At 40.6% G+C, this 17,482-nt stretch overlaps 1 protein-coding gene across 1 annotated transcript; it reads left to right on the forward strand.

Moving 5' to 3' along the window:
• The first annotated feature begins 6 nt into the window (after nt 1-6).
• Nucleotides 7-13,044, forward strand: MGARP (mitochondria localized glutamic acid rich protein). The gene is made up of 4 exons (XM_077755896.1): nt 7-92; nt 4,887-4,990; nt 10,543-10,636; nt 12,202-13,044. The coding sequence occupies exons 1-4, from the start codon at nt 11-13 to the stop codon at nt 12,645-12,647; spliced, it is 726 nt and encodes a 241-aa protein (XP_077612022.1). The 5' UTR covers nt 7-10; the 3' UTR covers nt 12,648-13,044.
• The last annotated feature ends 4,438 nt before the right edge of the window (nt 13,045-17,482 follow it).

The following is a 17,482-nucleotide window of genomic DNA, read 5'->3' on the forward strand; positions in this document are numbered from 1 at the left end:
AGCGGGCGCAATGTATCTCCGCAGGGCGGTCTCCAAGACCCTGGCGCTGCCTCTGAGGGCGCCCCCCGGCCCCGCGCCGCTCCGGAAGGACGGTGAGTGTCGCACCGGCCCGGGCGTCCAAGCCTGAAGAGGGCAGGCGCCTTGCGCGCGCATTTTGCGGCGCCCCCGGTACCCGCCGACATCCAGTGGGCCCAAACCCGCCCGGGCTGCAGAAGCCTGGCATTGACGATGGGGGGGAATGGAGGCAAGGCACGGGGAAGATGCCCCGAAGTTCTGGAAGACTTTGGAAGTAGGGGACCTTCCCAGAGTGGCTTCTGAATCCGGAGTAGGCTTCCTGGGTTCGAATCTTGATCTTGGGCAAGTGATTTAACCTCACTTTCCTCACTTCTAAAATGGGGACAACAACGGTTGTGAGTTTTAATGAGTTAATAGGTAGTTAAAAGCGCTTCTAAAAGTGCCTGGCTGACGTACGCATGCTTGCTCTTTTTGTTAGTATGGGGACCGGTGCGCTCTCCAGCTTCGTGAGGATGCAGAGGAACGGTCGGGTAGATGGATACACATCTGCGAGGCTCGCAGGGCTGGGGAGGGAGTGCGGGCTCAGGAAAAGTTCGGTAAATGCTCCCGAGTGAATAAACTCAAGGCTTGTCCGGGGCTCGGCAGCCTGAACCCCGCGAGCCTTCGAAGCGCTTTCCTTCGGGGCTGCAGACACCTGGAGCTCTCCAGCCGCCCGGCCCTGCCGCCGCAGTATCCGTCCCCTTTAGATTTGTGGATGCAGGGGAAGAGGGAGCGTCTTCAGAAATGTCCCCAAGAGGAAGCTGCAGTGCGAGCTGGAAGCTTCTTCACTAAAACTTGGCTCACACGAGAGCGCCCGTTCTAGCGCCTGGAGCGCTGTAGGTGCCTACAAAGTGCAGGCGCGCGCGTCCTCCCCGCCCGCAGCCCGGGCCCCCCGCGGCTCCTCCGCACACCTCCGCCCGCTCCCCTCTCCATTCCGCCCCGGCGGGGCCGGCGGCTTCGAGATAACGTCCGGGGAAGTTCTTACTTCTCCCGGCACCTCGCCTCACTTACGAAGGCTTGTCAGGTAGTTTAGACCGGAGCGCGCATTCCAGCCCAAGAAACATTTCCTGGGGAAAATTCCATGGGCCAGTTTCCAACAGCCCCCCCCCCCCACTTTGATTAGTCCCGAGCTGGTGGTGATGATGATGGTGGTGGTGGGAGGGAAGGAAGGTCTGTCCCGCTAGCTTTACTTTCCTCTTAAAGAACTGGTAGGAAGAAGTTGCATCCCAAGTAACAAAAATAAGGCATCTTTGTTTCCCTTGATCTATATACCAAGATACTGCGATTTTTTTTTCCACTGACGAAATAGAAGCCAACAATTTTAAACTTCTGAAGATAACGAGGCCGTTGTGACCGGGGGTGGGGTGGGGAGAGAGGCGTCCCCTGACCTTGGCCTTCTCGGCGGCGTTATCTCCCGCCCCCACCACAGTCATCAGACACAAACATACACCCCTCTTTTGTTAACTGCGCGTTTCAAATAGTTTCCGCCTCAACCTGGGTAAGGGAAAAGTAGGTTAAAAATTCTAAAGCGGTAGTTAGCAATACTGGTTGTAGCGGCACTGATCTTATTCTAATTTTCATCTAATTCCCTTTTTTTTTGGTAGCACTGATTTGTTTATTTATTTTAAGAACTATTATTGACTGGAAATTTGGCTTCAGTCATGGGCATTAATTAATCTTTTATTGGTACTTTCTGTTTTGTTGAAAAATCAAACTGTTTCAGTTTTTCAAAAGGTAAAATTTTAGCTGTGCCTCATCCAATTTTGTTCTCTGGCTTTTGCTTTTAAAAATGTAACTTTTTAAATGAGTAAATAATTTGGGTTTGTAAAAGGGCATTGGAAGGAACATAGAAAGGCAAAAGAGAAGTCATCTGTACTCCTACCACTCAGTGAATACCACCATTTAAGTTTTAGTATATATACAATGTTCCAGACCTTTTCTTCCTCTTGCATTTTTTTTTCTTAGGCACAGTGCTTGTAGGAACTGAGATAGTTTTGTATAGATTATTCTATTATAACTTTTCATTTAATATATTGTAGATATTTTCTCATGTATGTAAATATTCTTCTGCAAAACTTCTAATATCTCTTTCACATTGTATGGATATGCTCAAATTTAACTGGTTAATCTTTATTAAATGTTTATTTCACATTTCATTGCTCTTTTATTTTTTAAATTTATTTTGAGAGAGAGAGAGAGAGCAAGCCAGTGAGGGCAGAGAGAAGGAGAGACAGAATCCCAAACAGGCTCCACACCATCAGCACAGAGCCCGATGCAGGGCTCAAACTCACAAACCATGAGATCATGACTTGAACTGAAATCAAGAGTTGGAAGCTTAATAGATGCTTAATAGACTGAGCCACCCAGGCGCCCTATTGCTCTTTTAAATAACTATCATAGTTGTATTTGTGTTTAAGTCTTTACTCAAATCTTTGATTTTCCTTTTTGCTTCCCATTTTAAATGATTTTTAATATATATTTTCAATTATTTATTTATTTATTTTTTTATGTAATCTCTGCACCCAGCATAGGGCTCGAATTCACCACCCTGAGATCAAGAGTTGCATGCTCTTCCAACTGAACCAGCCATGCGTCCCTAATCTTTTTAGTATGTCTGTCTGGTTGTCAACTATAGAAGCTACATATCCCCTACTTAATAACAGATGTTTGTTTAAACCAACAAAAGCCCCACTATAAGTCAAAGCCATAACCTCTTATGATAGCCTCTTTTTAGGTACATTTGTGTGGAAAAAATATTTTTTTTCCATTTATATCTAAACTAAAAATACGCATACGAAATCTTACCAATATTGCTACTACAAAAGTTTATAATCAATGTCTTAAGACTTGCCCTCTGCAAATCAAAACTTCTTGCTAGTCCTCACACCCATGCTCTGTGTCAGGCCACTTCTAATTACTTTAGGCCATTTCCAATTACTTTGCACTTTCCCAGTCACAGAACTCTCCTGCTTTGGCACGCCGTGCTATGCCTTCTGCCTCCAGTGCAATTTTCTCTTCCCTTATTTACCTGACAATCTCCTCTACTTTCCTTCAAAGCCCAGGCCATGTCTCTTCAATTTTGATAGCTGCCTTGAGCCACCTAGCTGAGGTTTTTCACTGAATGTTCCTATGCTGTGGTTGCAACTTCTACTTACATCTGTTCTAGCAGTTGTCATATTGTGTCGCAGTTATTTGTCGGCATTTATTTGTCTGTACATTTGTTCCCTCCTTCTACACTGTGAGCTGCTTGAGGCCAGAGACCTTGTATAGCTTGTTCACAGTTATATCCTTAACAATGCTAACAAAGCCAAACACATAGGAGGTACTCAACTGTATTTGTTGAATGAATACATGTCTCTACTTTTTTACCTTTAAAGAATTTGAGCTATATGAACTTTAAGCTCTTTCTAGCTTTGAGTCTATTACAAACATTAAAAAGTGTTTTAAATGTTTAGGGGCACCTGGGTGGCTTAGTCGGTTAAGCGTCTGACTTTCACTTAGGTCATGATCTCGCGGTTCGTGGGTTTGAGCCCCGCATCGGGCTCTGTGTTGCCAGCTCGGAGAGCCTGGAGCTTGTTTCAGAGTCTGTGACTCCCTCTCTCTCTGACCCTCCCCTGCTCACGCTGTCTCTCTCTCTCTTTCCTAGAAATAAATAAAACATTAAAAAAAAACTTTTTAAATGTTTATTTCTTTTTGAGAGAGACAGAGTGTGAGCAGGGGACGGGCAGAGAAAGATGGAGACACAGAATCCGAAGACAGGCTCCAGGCTCTGAGCTCTCAGCACAGACCCTGATGTGGGGCTCAAATTCACAGACTGCAAGATCATGACCTGACCGGAAGTTGGACAGTTAACCAACTGAGCCACTCAGGCGCCCCTATTGTAAACATTTTAGCTCTAGAGCATATGACATATACAAGTTTTAGTACTACCGAGTAAATATTTTTAAACAAAATAATACAGTACTTTTATCTATTTCTGTTAATTTGTACAGAATTGTAGTTCTGTTTCAAACATGACCTTTTGGCAACATTTGTCTTAAAAAGCTTCTATCTGCCCATCTTTAAAGGCTTTGTGTTGGAAAAATAAAGATTTTTTCCCCCACCTATACATTTGTATTACAGATTCATAGAAATGTGTTGGATTTCAACATGTTTTATTTAGCATGTCAATTTTATGTACAAATATATTTAATTCACTTTTTCCGAAAAATGATCTTTTCCAATGAATTCTGTGTTAGAGTATATACAGCAGATGAATTTCTTTTTCTTTCTTTTTTTTTTTTAAATGTTTTATTTATTTCTAGGGGAGAGAGAGAGAGACAGCATGAGCAGGGGAGAGTCAGAGAGAGAGGGAGTCACAGAATCTGAAACAGGCTCCAGGCTCCGAGCTCCGAGCTGGCAGTCAGCACAGAGCCCTACGCAGGGCTCGAACCCACGAACTGCGAGATCATGACCTAAGCGAAAGTCGGACGCTTAACCAAGCCACCCAGGCGCCCCTACAGCAGATGAATTTCTTTTGCATCTTGTTTGACTGTTAAAATTGTTCAGTGCCTTTGTCACTTCTCCTTACCCACGCCTGCACTCCTTCCAAGAAAAGCACGATGCTAAGCATAAAGCTGACAGGTTTCATAAGTACTTAATCAAATTAGATTGGGAAAATGTCAAATGGAATTATTACCCTACCTTGTAATACTGTATTCCCTTAAGCTAAAATCACTTGATGTTAGTAGATTCTAAGGTCACTGAAAAGGAAGATTTTTTTAAAGATACAATTATTTTAAACAGTTTTGCTTAACTGGTGGAGCTAACTGTGTTTAAACTTGTTTTCCTAGCATCTCTTCGCTTGATGTCATCTAACAAATTGCCTGGATCATCTGGATCAAATATGATCTATTATCTGGTTGTCGGTGTCACAGTCAGTGCTGGTGGATATTATGTAAGTATTTAAATAACCAAAATATTCAGGAATTCATATATTTTACAACCTGTGGTAAAATTCAAAGCGTTGTCAAGTTCAGGATACAGAATTCATTAAATATACATACAAGATTATTAAGATTTTTTTAAAGTATAAAATCACCATTTCTTAATACTGCCAAGTATAGGTGACTTTCAGTACAAATGATGTTATTATAAATACTAATAATAAATGATATTTGAGTGTTTACATATGACAGACTCAAGGCTCATTTAGTAATTAGTGATTCTGTAAGGTAGGTACTATTGTTAACATTTAACAAAAACTGGTTTGAAAGATTAACTTAAAAAAATAAAGTATTTTTTAGAACATTTTAGGTTCACAGGAAAATGAACAGAAAGTATAAAGTTCTCGTACTTTCTTCCAGCCCTCTCCCCATCAACAATCTCACATTAATGTGGTACCTTCATTACAACTGCTGAGTCAATATCAAAACATTATTATTAACTAAAGTGTTTTGTGTACATTAGGGTTCTCTCTGGTATTCTATATTCTATGGACTTGGACAAATGTATCATGATATGTATCTACCACTATAGTATCATACAGAGTAGTTTCGCTGCCCTAAACATTCCCTGTGTTCACTTGTTCATCCTTTCCTGCCCCAATCTTTTTTACTGTCTCCATAGTTTTTATTAGTTTTATATAACTTTATACATTTTCATTATTTTTAAAAATATATTTATTCATACATTTTTTAGTAAATTATTTTTACACTTATTCATTTTTGAGAGGCAGAGAAAGAGAAGTGTGAGCAGCGGAGGGGCCGAGAGAGAGGAAGATGCAGAATCTGAAGCAGGCTCCAGGCTCTGAACTGTCAGCACAGACCCCCAATGTGGGGCTCGAACCTAAGAACCTTGAGATCATGACCTGATCATCCAAGTGTCCCATATTCATACATTTTTTAAAAATTCCAGGGGCACCTGGGTGGCTTAGTCAGTTAAGCATCTGTTCAGGTCATGATCTTACGGTTCGTGGGTTTGAGCCCAGCGATGGGCTCTGTGCTGACAGCTAGCTCAGAGCGTGGAGCCTGTTTCAGATTCTGTATCTCCCTCTCTCTGACCCTCCCCTGTTCATGCCCTCTCTCTCTCTCTCTCTCTCTCGGAAATAAATAAAACATAAAAAAATTTTTTTTTAATTCCAGGTGGTGGTGCCTGGGTGGCTCAGTCAGTTAAGCATCTGATTCTTGATTTCAGTTCAGGTCAGGATCTCACGGTTTGTGAGCTTCAGCCCTGTGTTAGGCTCCACACTGACGTTTTGGAGTCTGCTTGAGATTCTCTCTCTCTCTCTCTCTCTCTCTCCCTTTCCCTCTCTCAATAACTAAATGAACTTATTCTAATCTTCAGAATTTTGAGAGCCTCAAGAAACCAGGAAACTTACAAACATGTCACTTATTATATTATTGTCCTCTGCTGATCTCTCAGCTTTCACTCAGACCCAGATTCCTTTCCTTCCACTGTCTCTACTGCTGAATGTTGAATTCACTGCCCAGGGCTACTATCATTGGATGTAGGCCACTGGAGAAACAAAGATTGAACTAGGCCATGTGATTATGTGAGAAGCTGGAAGATGGAATTTCATTTGGAGCTCACTCTACCCATGGTTATATTTATTAGTGCCAGACGCGAACCTCTCCAGTCCACTAAATCTTTCTTTGCAAAAGCAGTCTTAACACTGGAAGGTTATAAGCAGACTGTTCCTGCGAGCCCAGTCTGGCCTTGTTCTCTCACAATGGGAGAGGAAGTTGGACAAGGTGATGATCTCCAACTCTCTTTCCACTTCGAACAATATGTGTTTGTTTTTTTTAATAATTAAAACAATTTTATTTATTTATTTATTTATTTTTGGGAGAGCATAAGTTGGGGTGGTGCACAGAGGGAGGGACAGAGAATCCATAGTGGGCTCTGCACTGACAGACTGACAGCATGCGGGGCTCCACCTCAGGAGCTGCGAGATTACAACCTGAGCTGAAGTGGACGCTCAACTGACTGAGCCACCCAGGCGCCCCCTTTTTAATAGCTTAAAATTTTTTTTTAAGTTTATTTAGAGAATGTGAGGGAGTGTGAGCACGAGTGGGGGAGGGGCAGAGAGTTTCCCAAGCAGGCTCCACACTGTCAGCACAGAGCTCCATGCAGGGCTTGAACTCATGAACTGTTAGATCATGACCTGAGCCGAAGTCAGGAGTTGGACATTTAACCGACTGAGCCACCCACCCAGGTGCCCCAAGAATATGTGGTTTTACTCTGGAATGTTGGAAGCCTTACCTCCCAAGAATCTTAGGCTATTGTCAGGAGGAAATACAGAACGTGAGGCACTTGAAAACGTGTATGCAGGTCCCCCCTTCCCTTCTTTGTCCTGTACTAAAACAACTTCTATGTTAGATTGATCTGAATTGAATCCAAAGTTGCTCTGTAGCTAGTTTTTTATTTCCAAGTAAAATCTCTTATTACGAGGGCCACTTGGAATCTGAGAGAGGCCCCAGTCACTTCAGGTTTTTGAGGGTCTGAGGTATTTGTGGGATATTTTAAATGCTTACATTTAATATATAATATCATTTGGAAATAACTTCCAAAGTCTAGATTTGAGGCTTTCCAAAGGCCTCTTCCAATAGGCCTTTCTTCTACTCTGTGTTTCACTGTGTTAGATCTGGAAAAGCTAGATTCATACGTGAGTATGAATCATTCTCATGTCATCATCTCTTTGATTCAGCCTAAACTAGTCTTTTTTCTTTTTTTTTTCTTGTGTTTTAGGCTAATGTTCCCTGGGATGTTGCTGCTGGTCATTTCAGGGATGTGAACTTCTGCACAGGCTCAGCTTTAGGGTACTGAGAACTGAGAATGAAGGATGCTGACTCAGCATAGTGGTTTTATAAGTGGTCAGGAGCTCCCACTCTACTAGGAAAGTATTCCCTGCTTTTAATTGGAAATGGTGACCAGCATTCCTGCTGACTGTTTGCTCTGCAGGTTTCAAACCCAGATGATTCCAGTTTGAACTCACCAAACTCTATGGGGCTTGTTAGGGCCATTTTGGTATCATTTCCTTCTTGAGTTACAGATTTTCCATTTTTGTAGTCCAATTTTAAAATCCTGAAAATGGTGTGTAATTTGCAAAATACAATTAAAAAATTTTGTTTAATGTTTATTTTTGAGAGAGAGCGTGAGCAGGGGAGGGGCAGAAAGAGAGGGAGACACAGATTCTGAAGCAGGCTACAGGCTCTAAACTGTCAGCACAGAGCCTGACATGGGACTTGAACCCACGAACTGTGAGATCATGACCTGAGCCAAAGTCAGACGCTCAACTGAGTACAATTTTTAATAAGATGCTTGGTTTATGACTATTAAAAATTTAGAGAATACTATAAATAAATGTACAAATTTATAAATCTGTAGTCCTACCATTACGTGATAAATCACTACCTACACTTTTTAAAATTTGAGATAATATAAACAATATTATTTTACTAGTGAGATTTTCATCTTTAAAAAAATCATCGGCTAATATGAGAAAGGTCAGAGATGACTACTTGAATATGAAATGAAGGGAAGCCTGCATGTTGTATCGATGATTAAGATACCTTTGTTCCTAATTCTTTTCCTCACATAACACGTTAGGTCATAGTGCTGCTTATAAGGAATAACCCTAGTTTATTTAAGGAAATTCATTAGGGTCTTCAAATATGCCATTTTGGAAGATTTTTAAAAAACTTTTTATTGGGAGATGATTGAGTTTCACATACAGTTATAAGAGCAAACAGAGAGAGATCTAATATGGTCGTTGCCTCATGTCCCCTGGTGATTAATATCTTTCTTTTCTTAATGTTTTATTTATTTCTGAGAGAGAGAGAGAGTGTGTGTGAGCAGGGGAGTTTCAGAGAGAGAGGGAGACACAGAATCTGAAACAGGCTCCAGGCTCTGAGCTAGCTGTCAGCACAGAGCCCAACATAGTGCTCAAACCCATGAACCGTGGGATCATGACCAGAACTGAAGTCAGATGCTTAACTGACTGAGCCACCCAGGTGCCCCAATTAATATCTTTCATAGCTATAATACAATATCACAACCAGGAAGTGGACATTAATAATATCCATTGACTTTATTCAGATTTCACCACTTTTACATGCACGTGTATGTATGTATGTGTGGGTATTAACTTCTCGGCTGTTCTGTGACATGCGTAGATTCATGTATTCACCACCACTGTCAAGATATACAGGATCCCTTGTGTAGCACTTTCTTTTGCCCTCCCCTTCCTTCTTCCTGGCCCTGGCAACTACTAATCTGTTCTCTGTTTCTAGAACTTTTCTTTTTTTTTTTGTTTATTGCTTTTATGCTTATTCACTTTTGATTTTTAAAAAAACTTTTTTAACATTTATTCATTTTTGAGACAGAGAGACAGAGCATGTATGGCGAAGGGGCAGAGAGAGAGACACAGAATTACAAGCTGACTCCAGGCTCTGAGGTGACAGCACAAAGCCTGATGGTGGGCTCGAACCCACAGACTGTGAGGTCATGACCTGAGTCGAAGTTGGTTGCTCAACCGACTGAGTTACTCAGGTGCCCCTTGTTTATTCACTTTTGAGAGACAGAGCGTGAGCAGGAGTGGGGGGCAGAGAGAAAGGGAGACACAGAATCCAAAGCAGGCTCCAGGCTCTGAGCTGACAGCACAGAGCCTGACGCAGAGCTCAGACCCACAAACCACGAGATCATGACCTCAGCCAAGTCGGATGCTTAACCTACTGAGCCACCCCATGTTTCTATAACTTTTCATTTCAGGAATGTTACATTGAGACTGGCTTTTTTCCACTCAGCATAATTACCTGGAGATTCGTCCAAGTTGTTATACCTGTATCTACAGTTCATTCCTCATTGTTGCTGAGTACCAGTTTGTTTAACCATTCAACTTGTAGGCCATCCAGACTTATTCTAGCTTTTGGCTATTACAAATAAAGCAACCATGAACATTTGTGTGCAGATTTTTGTGTGCCCATAAGTTTCCATTTCTCTGGAATAAATGCTAGAGGATATTTATAAATGCCTCTCAGAATGTTTATTTTTATCTTCTTTGTCTTTATTTTTCTATCTAGTGTATGTTTTCTGTTATATTTGACTCTTGTTGGAGCATTTGTTTTTTTCCTGTTTAAAGTATTCTACTTAATAACAAGTTTCCAAAAGGGAAACAAATTAACAGATGGTGTACATTGGTTTCTCTTCTTTGAATTGTATGTACTTTTGGGGGTGCTTGGGTGATTCCAGTTGGTTATGCGTCTGACTCTTGATTTTGACTCAGGCCATGATCTCATGGTTTGTGAGATTGAGCCCTGTGTCAGCTCTGTGCTGACAGGTCTGAACCTGCTTGAGACTCTCCCCTCTACCCCGTCCCTCTACCACTCATCCTCACTCACTCTCTCTCTGTCTCAAAATAAACAAACATTCGAATTGCATATACCTTTGAACTTGGCATGATGAATCTTAGAATTCAAGAAATAAACTTCGGCACGCATTTACTTTCAGACTTACAGAACAGTCACATCAGAGCAAGCCAAACACACGGAACATACAACAAATCTGAAAGAAAAAACCAGAGCAGAGTTACATCCACTTCAAGGTAAAGTGAATTTATTATTTTTTCCCTTGAGGCACTGATTTCCATTATCTTAGTCTAGCAATGAACACTACTTGCTTGTGGTTTCTTTCCTAACTTGACAGAATGGCTCTGGACAGGAGTTCATTCGGAAAGGGAAAGCCCAACCAAAACCTAAAGAATACTGTTATACGTTTTGAATGAGTGCATTAGATAAATGAAAACGTTTTACATTTGTCCTGCTGACCAGTGGCTTTGAATTCTTTGTGTGGTAATATTACTTTCCCCCTACTCAGGCTTCCATTCATGCAGGCATAATTTTAGTATCTGTCTCTCTCAGCAACTTAACCTTTCATTTCTGTTATTATTTTTGTAAATCCTAAAACTAACTTTTGTTTCAGTTTTGTGTAAGATCACCTGTGTATCTTTGCCTACAGCACACTTGACACTCGTACAATCAGTCATGTCTCTGAAGTCCCTCAGTCGACCTGGTTGATAAAAGGGCAACTACTAGAGAAGAAACTTGACATTTTCACTCTAATGTGTGTTTCTTGCCTTACACTTTTGCTCTAAATGCTTTTTTCCATCTCAATTATAATGCCATTGTTAATTACTATGATCGCTATTTAGGGACAGAACTAATAGCTGCTTATGAATCAATTTTAACCGTTTAGTCATGAAAACAGTAAGAAATGGAATATCATCAATAAACATTATTGAATATAATCATGAGAAGGCTAGAAGGCTAATTGTAATAATAGAACACAGCATTTCCATAGCACTTTTGGTTTTAAACCTCTTTTCATGCACATTATTTTTATCAGTCCTTACAATAGCTCTGTGAGGTAGATATTATTGATATCCTCCTTTTACAGATGATAAAACTGAGGTTGAGAGAGCCTTAGTGAATGCTCAGTCACCCACTAGTAAGTTGGCTGCTTTCCCATGCTATTTCACATGACATGTTGGCTATTTATTTTCATGTTCTTTGTATGTAGATAAATAACATGTAAATTACTTTTTAAAGTTTTTTTCTTAAATTTTTTAATGTTTTATTTATTTTTGAGAGAGAGAGAGACAGCACAAATGGGGTAGGGTCAGAGAAAGAGAGAGGGAGACACAGAATCTGAAACAGGTTCCAGGCTCTGAGCTGTCAGCACAGAGCCCAGTGCGGGGCTTGAACCCACAAACTGCAAGATCATGACTTGAGCCGAAGTCAGACGCTTAACCGACTGAACCACCCAGGCGCCCCTACTTTTTTAAGTTTAACATGTTCAAAAGGGTTTATAAAGAAGCAGATCCCCATTTTCTCTTCCCAGAGATCTCCAATAATACCAGTTTCTTTGTATCTTCCTAGAGAGAATCTTGCAAATAAAAACTGTCTAGGTATACCTTACCCTCCTTTTGTCCTAAGACAAATAGTATCATACATCTACATTGCTCTTTTTTCACTTAACAATCTACCTTGAGGACCATTTCAAATCCGTATATATAGATTTTTCTCATTTTTTAAACATGACTGCACAGCGTTCTACTGTATTCTCATGTTCTTTAAATTAATATTTTGCTTCATGGGCTAAATCTTAAAGGGGAAAAAGAGAACCATGTGGAAGCTGAGAGAGCAAGTTCAGAAGTCCCTGAAGTATCTCTTGTGGAAGTACCGGAGGTAGATGCAGAAGATACTCCAGATGCTCCAGCTGCAGCCACAAGAGAGGCCTCAGCCCATCCAGGTGATTTGGAGGATGCTCTGGTCGAGACCGAAACAGTTGGTGCTGAAGCTGGAACAGAGGTTACAAATGCAGCACCGGGCACAATGGCAGAAATCAGCACTGAAACACCCTCAGCGGTTCAGGATGCAGCTTTGGATGAAGCTGGTGCCATCAGTAATGATAAAGGGACAACAGAGAAGGAGCGCTGTGGTGAAACTGCTGAACTAGAAGAAGAGAGGCCTCCGACTGAGTCAGGATCCTCTGCTGGGGATGATTTACAGGAGGAAGCCACTGTTGGTTCTGAGACAGCTGTGGCTCAAGGCTAATCTCATGCCAAGTGACACTTCAGCAAAAAGAAGGCCATAGAGTGTGTCTGATAGGTGCTTTTGGAGTTTCAGTAATCTTAGTTTTAAAATAGGCTTCTTTTCTAGAAAACTTTGATGTGCCTTGAAGATTTTTGGCATCCACTGATAGATTTCATGATTGAGAAATTTGAGATTTTACATGTCTGAATAGTTTCCTACTGTCTGAGATCAGAGTATGACATTGCAGTAAACAGCTTAAAGATTTAGTTCCATCTTTGGATTTAAGTTTTACATCATAGCAATTGAGCTACCTGCATTCACTTTAGTTTTGCTGTACATGTACCTTACTTTAATGTTTGTGATTCTAGATTCTTGAGTTTTGATTTGAACTCATTTAAATAAAGTTGCTAAATCCTTAGTGCTTCTATTTTTATTTGCTAATATTTATATGTATAAATAATGTATAATATATAATATCAAAGACTATATATAATATAATAAAATATATATTATAATATAGATTCAAGATCAACATGCAAACATATAGCATCAAATGAACAATCAAAGAAAATATAACCTCTGGAGAACACTGCATATAACAATATGTATATCCATTCTCCCATCTATACTACATGGGGGACTGTGCCAAAGGTTTTCATTTCAGTTTATTTCAGTTCAAACAATGCTGTTTTATAGTTTTTAAAAGTTTATTTATTCTGAGAGACAGCTAACACACGCACACATGGGGTAGGGGCAGAGAGAGAGAGGGAAAGAATCCCAAGCAGGGCTTTGTACTGTCAGCACAGAGCCTGATTTGGGGCTCAGTCTCACGGACCATGAGATCATGACCTGAGCTGAAATCGAAAGTCAGATGCTTAACTGAGTCACTCAGGTGCCCTAGTTCAGACTGTTTATTGAGGACTTCTTCTTTGTGCCAGGAATCATTCATTCATTTATTTATTCATTCATGTATTCAACAAATACTAAATGAATACCTGTAACCTACCAGACAGTTTTAAGTGTTGAAGTTAAAAAAAAATAAAAAAACTTCCTACCCTTCTAGCTTGTATTCTAGAATATGATCAAATAATAAAAAAGACACATAAGAAAACTATACAGTATGTTAGATACTGACAGGTGTTTAAAAAGAATGTAGTGAAAGTGAAGGGATTATAATAAGTTTAGGGGTAGAAGTTGTAATTTTACTTTATTTTTGTTTATTTTAGAGTGAGTGGGGGAGGGGAAGAGAGAGAATCCCCAAGGGGCTTCTGCACTGTCAGCACAGAGCTCAATGTGGGGCTCAAACTCAGGAACTGTGAGATCATGGCCTGAACTGAGACCAAGAGTCGACACTTAACTGACTACACCACCTAGGTGCCCCAGAAGTTGATAATTTTAGATGGGATGGCAAGAGATGGCCTTACTAAGAAACTGTCTAGTGAGTAAAAACCTGAAGGATGTATAAGGGACCTGGTCATGAAGACATGGGGGGATAGGGGAAGAAGAGTCATTCCAGATGAGGGCACTGAGAAGTACAAAGGCTCTGAAGCATGACCATGCTAGAGAACTTGAAGGGTACCTGGGAGGCTCAGTCAGTTAAGTGTCCGACTTTGGCTCAGGTCATGATCTCCTGGTTCGGTGGGTTCGAGCCCCACACTGGGCTCTGTGCTGACAGCTAGCTCAGTGCCTGGAGCCTGTTTCAGATTCTGTATCTCCCTCTCTCTCTGACCCTCCCCTGCTCATGCTGTCTCTCTCTCTCTCTCTCTCTCAGAAATAAATTAAAAAAAAAGAGAGAGAGAGAATTCAAGGAATTCTAAATTGGCCAAGTGGCTCAAGTGGAGTAGAAAAGAGGGAGAGTAGCTAGAGATGATTTCAGAAAGAGGATAAGGGTGATGCAGAGGTGACACACATCATGCCGGGTCTCGTAGGCTCTGAGCTATTCCTTGGAGTAAGCTGGGGTGTTGTGGTGGATGTTGCTGATGCTCTGCCTAGATCCCTTACCTGGGCCAGTACATTTCCTCCAGATTCTGTGAGTGTTACACATGCCCCACCCTCACCCCAGGCAGCTCACAACCAGTGACTGACTGCCATAGTGCTACAAAAGGCGGGGCCAACTGTGGGACAGGTCATGCTCCAGAGCTCCCTGGGGGGCTGAGGTCGAAGCTGGTGTCTAGTCTATATTACATCTTTGTTTAGCTTTTCTCTCCAGGTCTCTCCTGCTTTCCTCCCTACTACTCTCCAATAGCACTCCTCTAATAGGTCAACTGCCCCCAAATTCCTGCTCTGTTTCAAGCTTTGTTTCTAGGTAATGCTACCTAAGATAATTGGATGTGGTCCTAGGAAGCAGACACTAAAAATCAGATTCTGGAATTGTGTCACTCTTCAACTAGATGGCAACAAGGACCTCATTGCGGTAGATGGAAGACTGCTAGTTCTGGAATTCTATAGTAATGTCATTGTGGAGATTTTCACCTGTGGTAAACTAGAGTGGAATATACAAGTATACCTCAGAGATACTACACAACGCAGAGTACTAACCACTATACGATCATGGTGCGCCACCGAGGACTGCCCACCTCAGAGATACTACAGGTTTGGTTTCAGACCACTGCAGTAAATTGAGTATTGCAATAAAGCAAGTCAAATGGACTTTTTGGTTTCCCAGTCACATAAAAGTTATGTTTATTAAGTCTATTAAGCATACAACAGCATCATGTCTAAAAAAACACCATACATACCTAATATAAAAATATTCTTGGGGGGACATTGTCTGGCTCAGTTGGTAGAGCACATGACTCTTCATCTCAGGGTTGTGAGTTCCAGCCCCATGTTGGGGCTTAAAAAATATGTCTTGCTTAAAAAATGCTAATCATCACCTGAGCTTTCAGTAAGTAGTAATCACTGATCACAGATCACCATAACAAATATAGTAGTAGTGAAAAAGTGTGCAATATTGTGAGAATTACAAATATGTGATACAGACACACAAAAATGAGCAAATGTTGTTGAAATAAATGGCCACAATAGACTTGCTCCATACAGGGTTGCCACAAGCCTTCAATTTATAAAAAACGCCATATCCATGAAGCATAATAAAATGAGGTATGCCTTTAGGTGGAAGGTGATACACTGCTGGCTTAATGCCTCTGGAATTTGAGAAGTACAAATAAACAGTAACTATAAAGACTTTGTCGTTGCTGTACAATGTTTAAGTCTCAGATGAGGATGGTACCTTGGGTTTGTTTTGAATTTGTCTCGACATCAACTCTGCTTAGACTCATAAGCCTAAAGCCTACGGCACAATTAAGGGATGCTGTTCTAGTAAACATTTTGTAAGATAAAGCAGAAACTATCCAGTGCCACACTTACAACTTCAACATACACACAAAAATGCATTCTTCTCTGCTGTTTTTGCTTAGGATGATCTCTCCTACAAATAAAAGAAACCAACTCAAAATGGGTTAAACAACAAAGAGAAGATTGTGTGCGCATGCATGTGGCCAAGTGGGTAGATTGTTGTTTAAGTAGGCTTCACATTCAGTGGTGGAGCCCAACACCAGCTTAAACTCATGACCCTGAGATCAGGACCTGAGCTGAGATCGAGAGTCAGATGCTTAACCGGCAAAGCCACCCAGGCGCCCCAAAGATAATTTTTATCTAACTAGATATGCAGAGGTTAAGCTGCTCCAAGGTTGGTTTATTCAATGTTTCAGTCGTCAAGTACCAGGTTGTTTCTATTATTCTGCTCTACTATCAAGAATGTTTTGGCTTTATCCTTGGTAGGCTTTCCTCATAATCACAGGATGATTCACCACAATCCTAAGTATCTTATTCAGACACAATAATGTCCACCAGAAGCCATTCAAAACGAAGAATTTCCTCCTCTTTTAAAAAAACAATTTAAATGTACATATTTTTTATTTTTAACATTTTCTTGTGGAAAATTGCAAACAGAATAGTGAGAACGGTATAAGGGAATCTTCATGTGCCGCACATCCCTATTCCCTGTTATCTACTCTCTGCAAGTCCTGTACTTATAGTCCTACTCACTTATCTTCCTCCACCGCCACTGCCTCCATGTAAAATAATAATGATGATAACAGTAACAATTCTTTAGTATTACTAATTATCTTAGTCAGTGACCAAGTTCCTTCAACTGCCTCTGAAGGGTTTTCCCCCATTCGGTTTGTTCTTTGAATTAGAATCCAATGAAAGCCCACAAATTGTGGTTGGTCAATATAGTCTTAAGTTCCTTCTACTCTAGGTTCCTCCTCCATCTATCTTTTGTTTTTCTTTGCTTTTATTTGAAAAATTTTTTAAGTTTATTTTTATTTTTTTTAGTAATCTCTACACCCATCATGGGGCTCGAACTCACCACCCCAAGATCAAGAGTCTCACACTTTCGACTGAGCCAGCCAGATGTCCCATGACTGTTTTTGTGATGTTAGAAGTCACTGATTCATTATTTCATTAGGAGTTGTAAAATAGGGATATAATTTTATCATTGTTTATTAGTGGGATTGCTTTTATAAAGGGGAACTTCTTTCACCCACTGTTTGGTTACACTGAGATACAGTTCATATAGGAAAGATAGAATAAATAATTGGATCTTTCTTTTTATTTCTATCTTTCAAAACAATTATATGGCTTGCTAGCATCCTCCATAAGGGACTAATAAAAAATTTTAGTATCATTATGAACTCAGCAATTTAAACATAATTTCTGTGCTTTAATCAATTGCAGTCATCATTCTTATTAATGTTCAAATTTCCAATCATTGACATATGGGAGATTCTTCAAGTGGGCTTCTGAGTCTTTCTGAGTCAACCCTAATACTTTCGGAAAGCTTCCTTGCT

Source organism: Crocuta crocuta, unplaced genomic scaffold (genome assembly GCF_008692635.1).
Source record: "Crocuta crocuta isolate KB4526 unplaced genomic scaffold, BGI_CrCroc_1.0 scaffold112, whole genome shotgun sequence".
Lineage (NCBI taxonomy): Eukaryota > Metazoa > Chordata > Mammalia > Carnivora > Hyaenidae > Crocuta > Crocuta crocuta.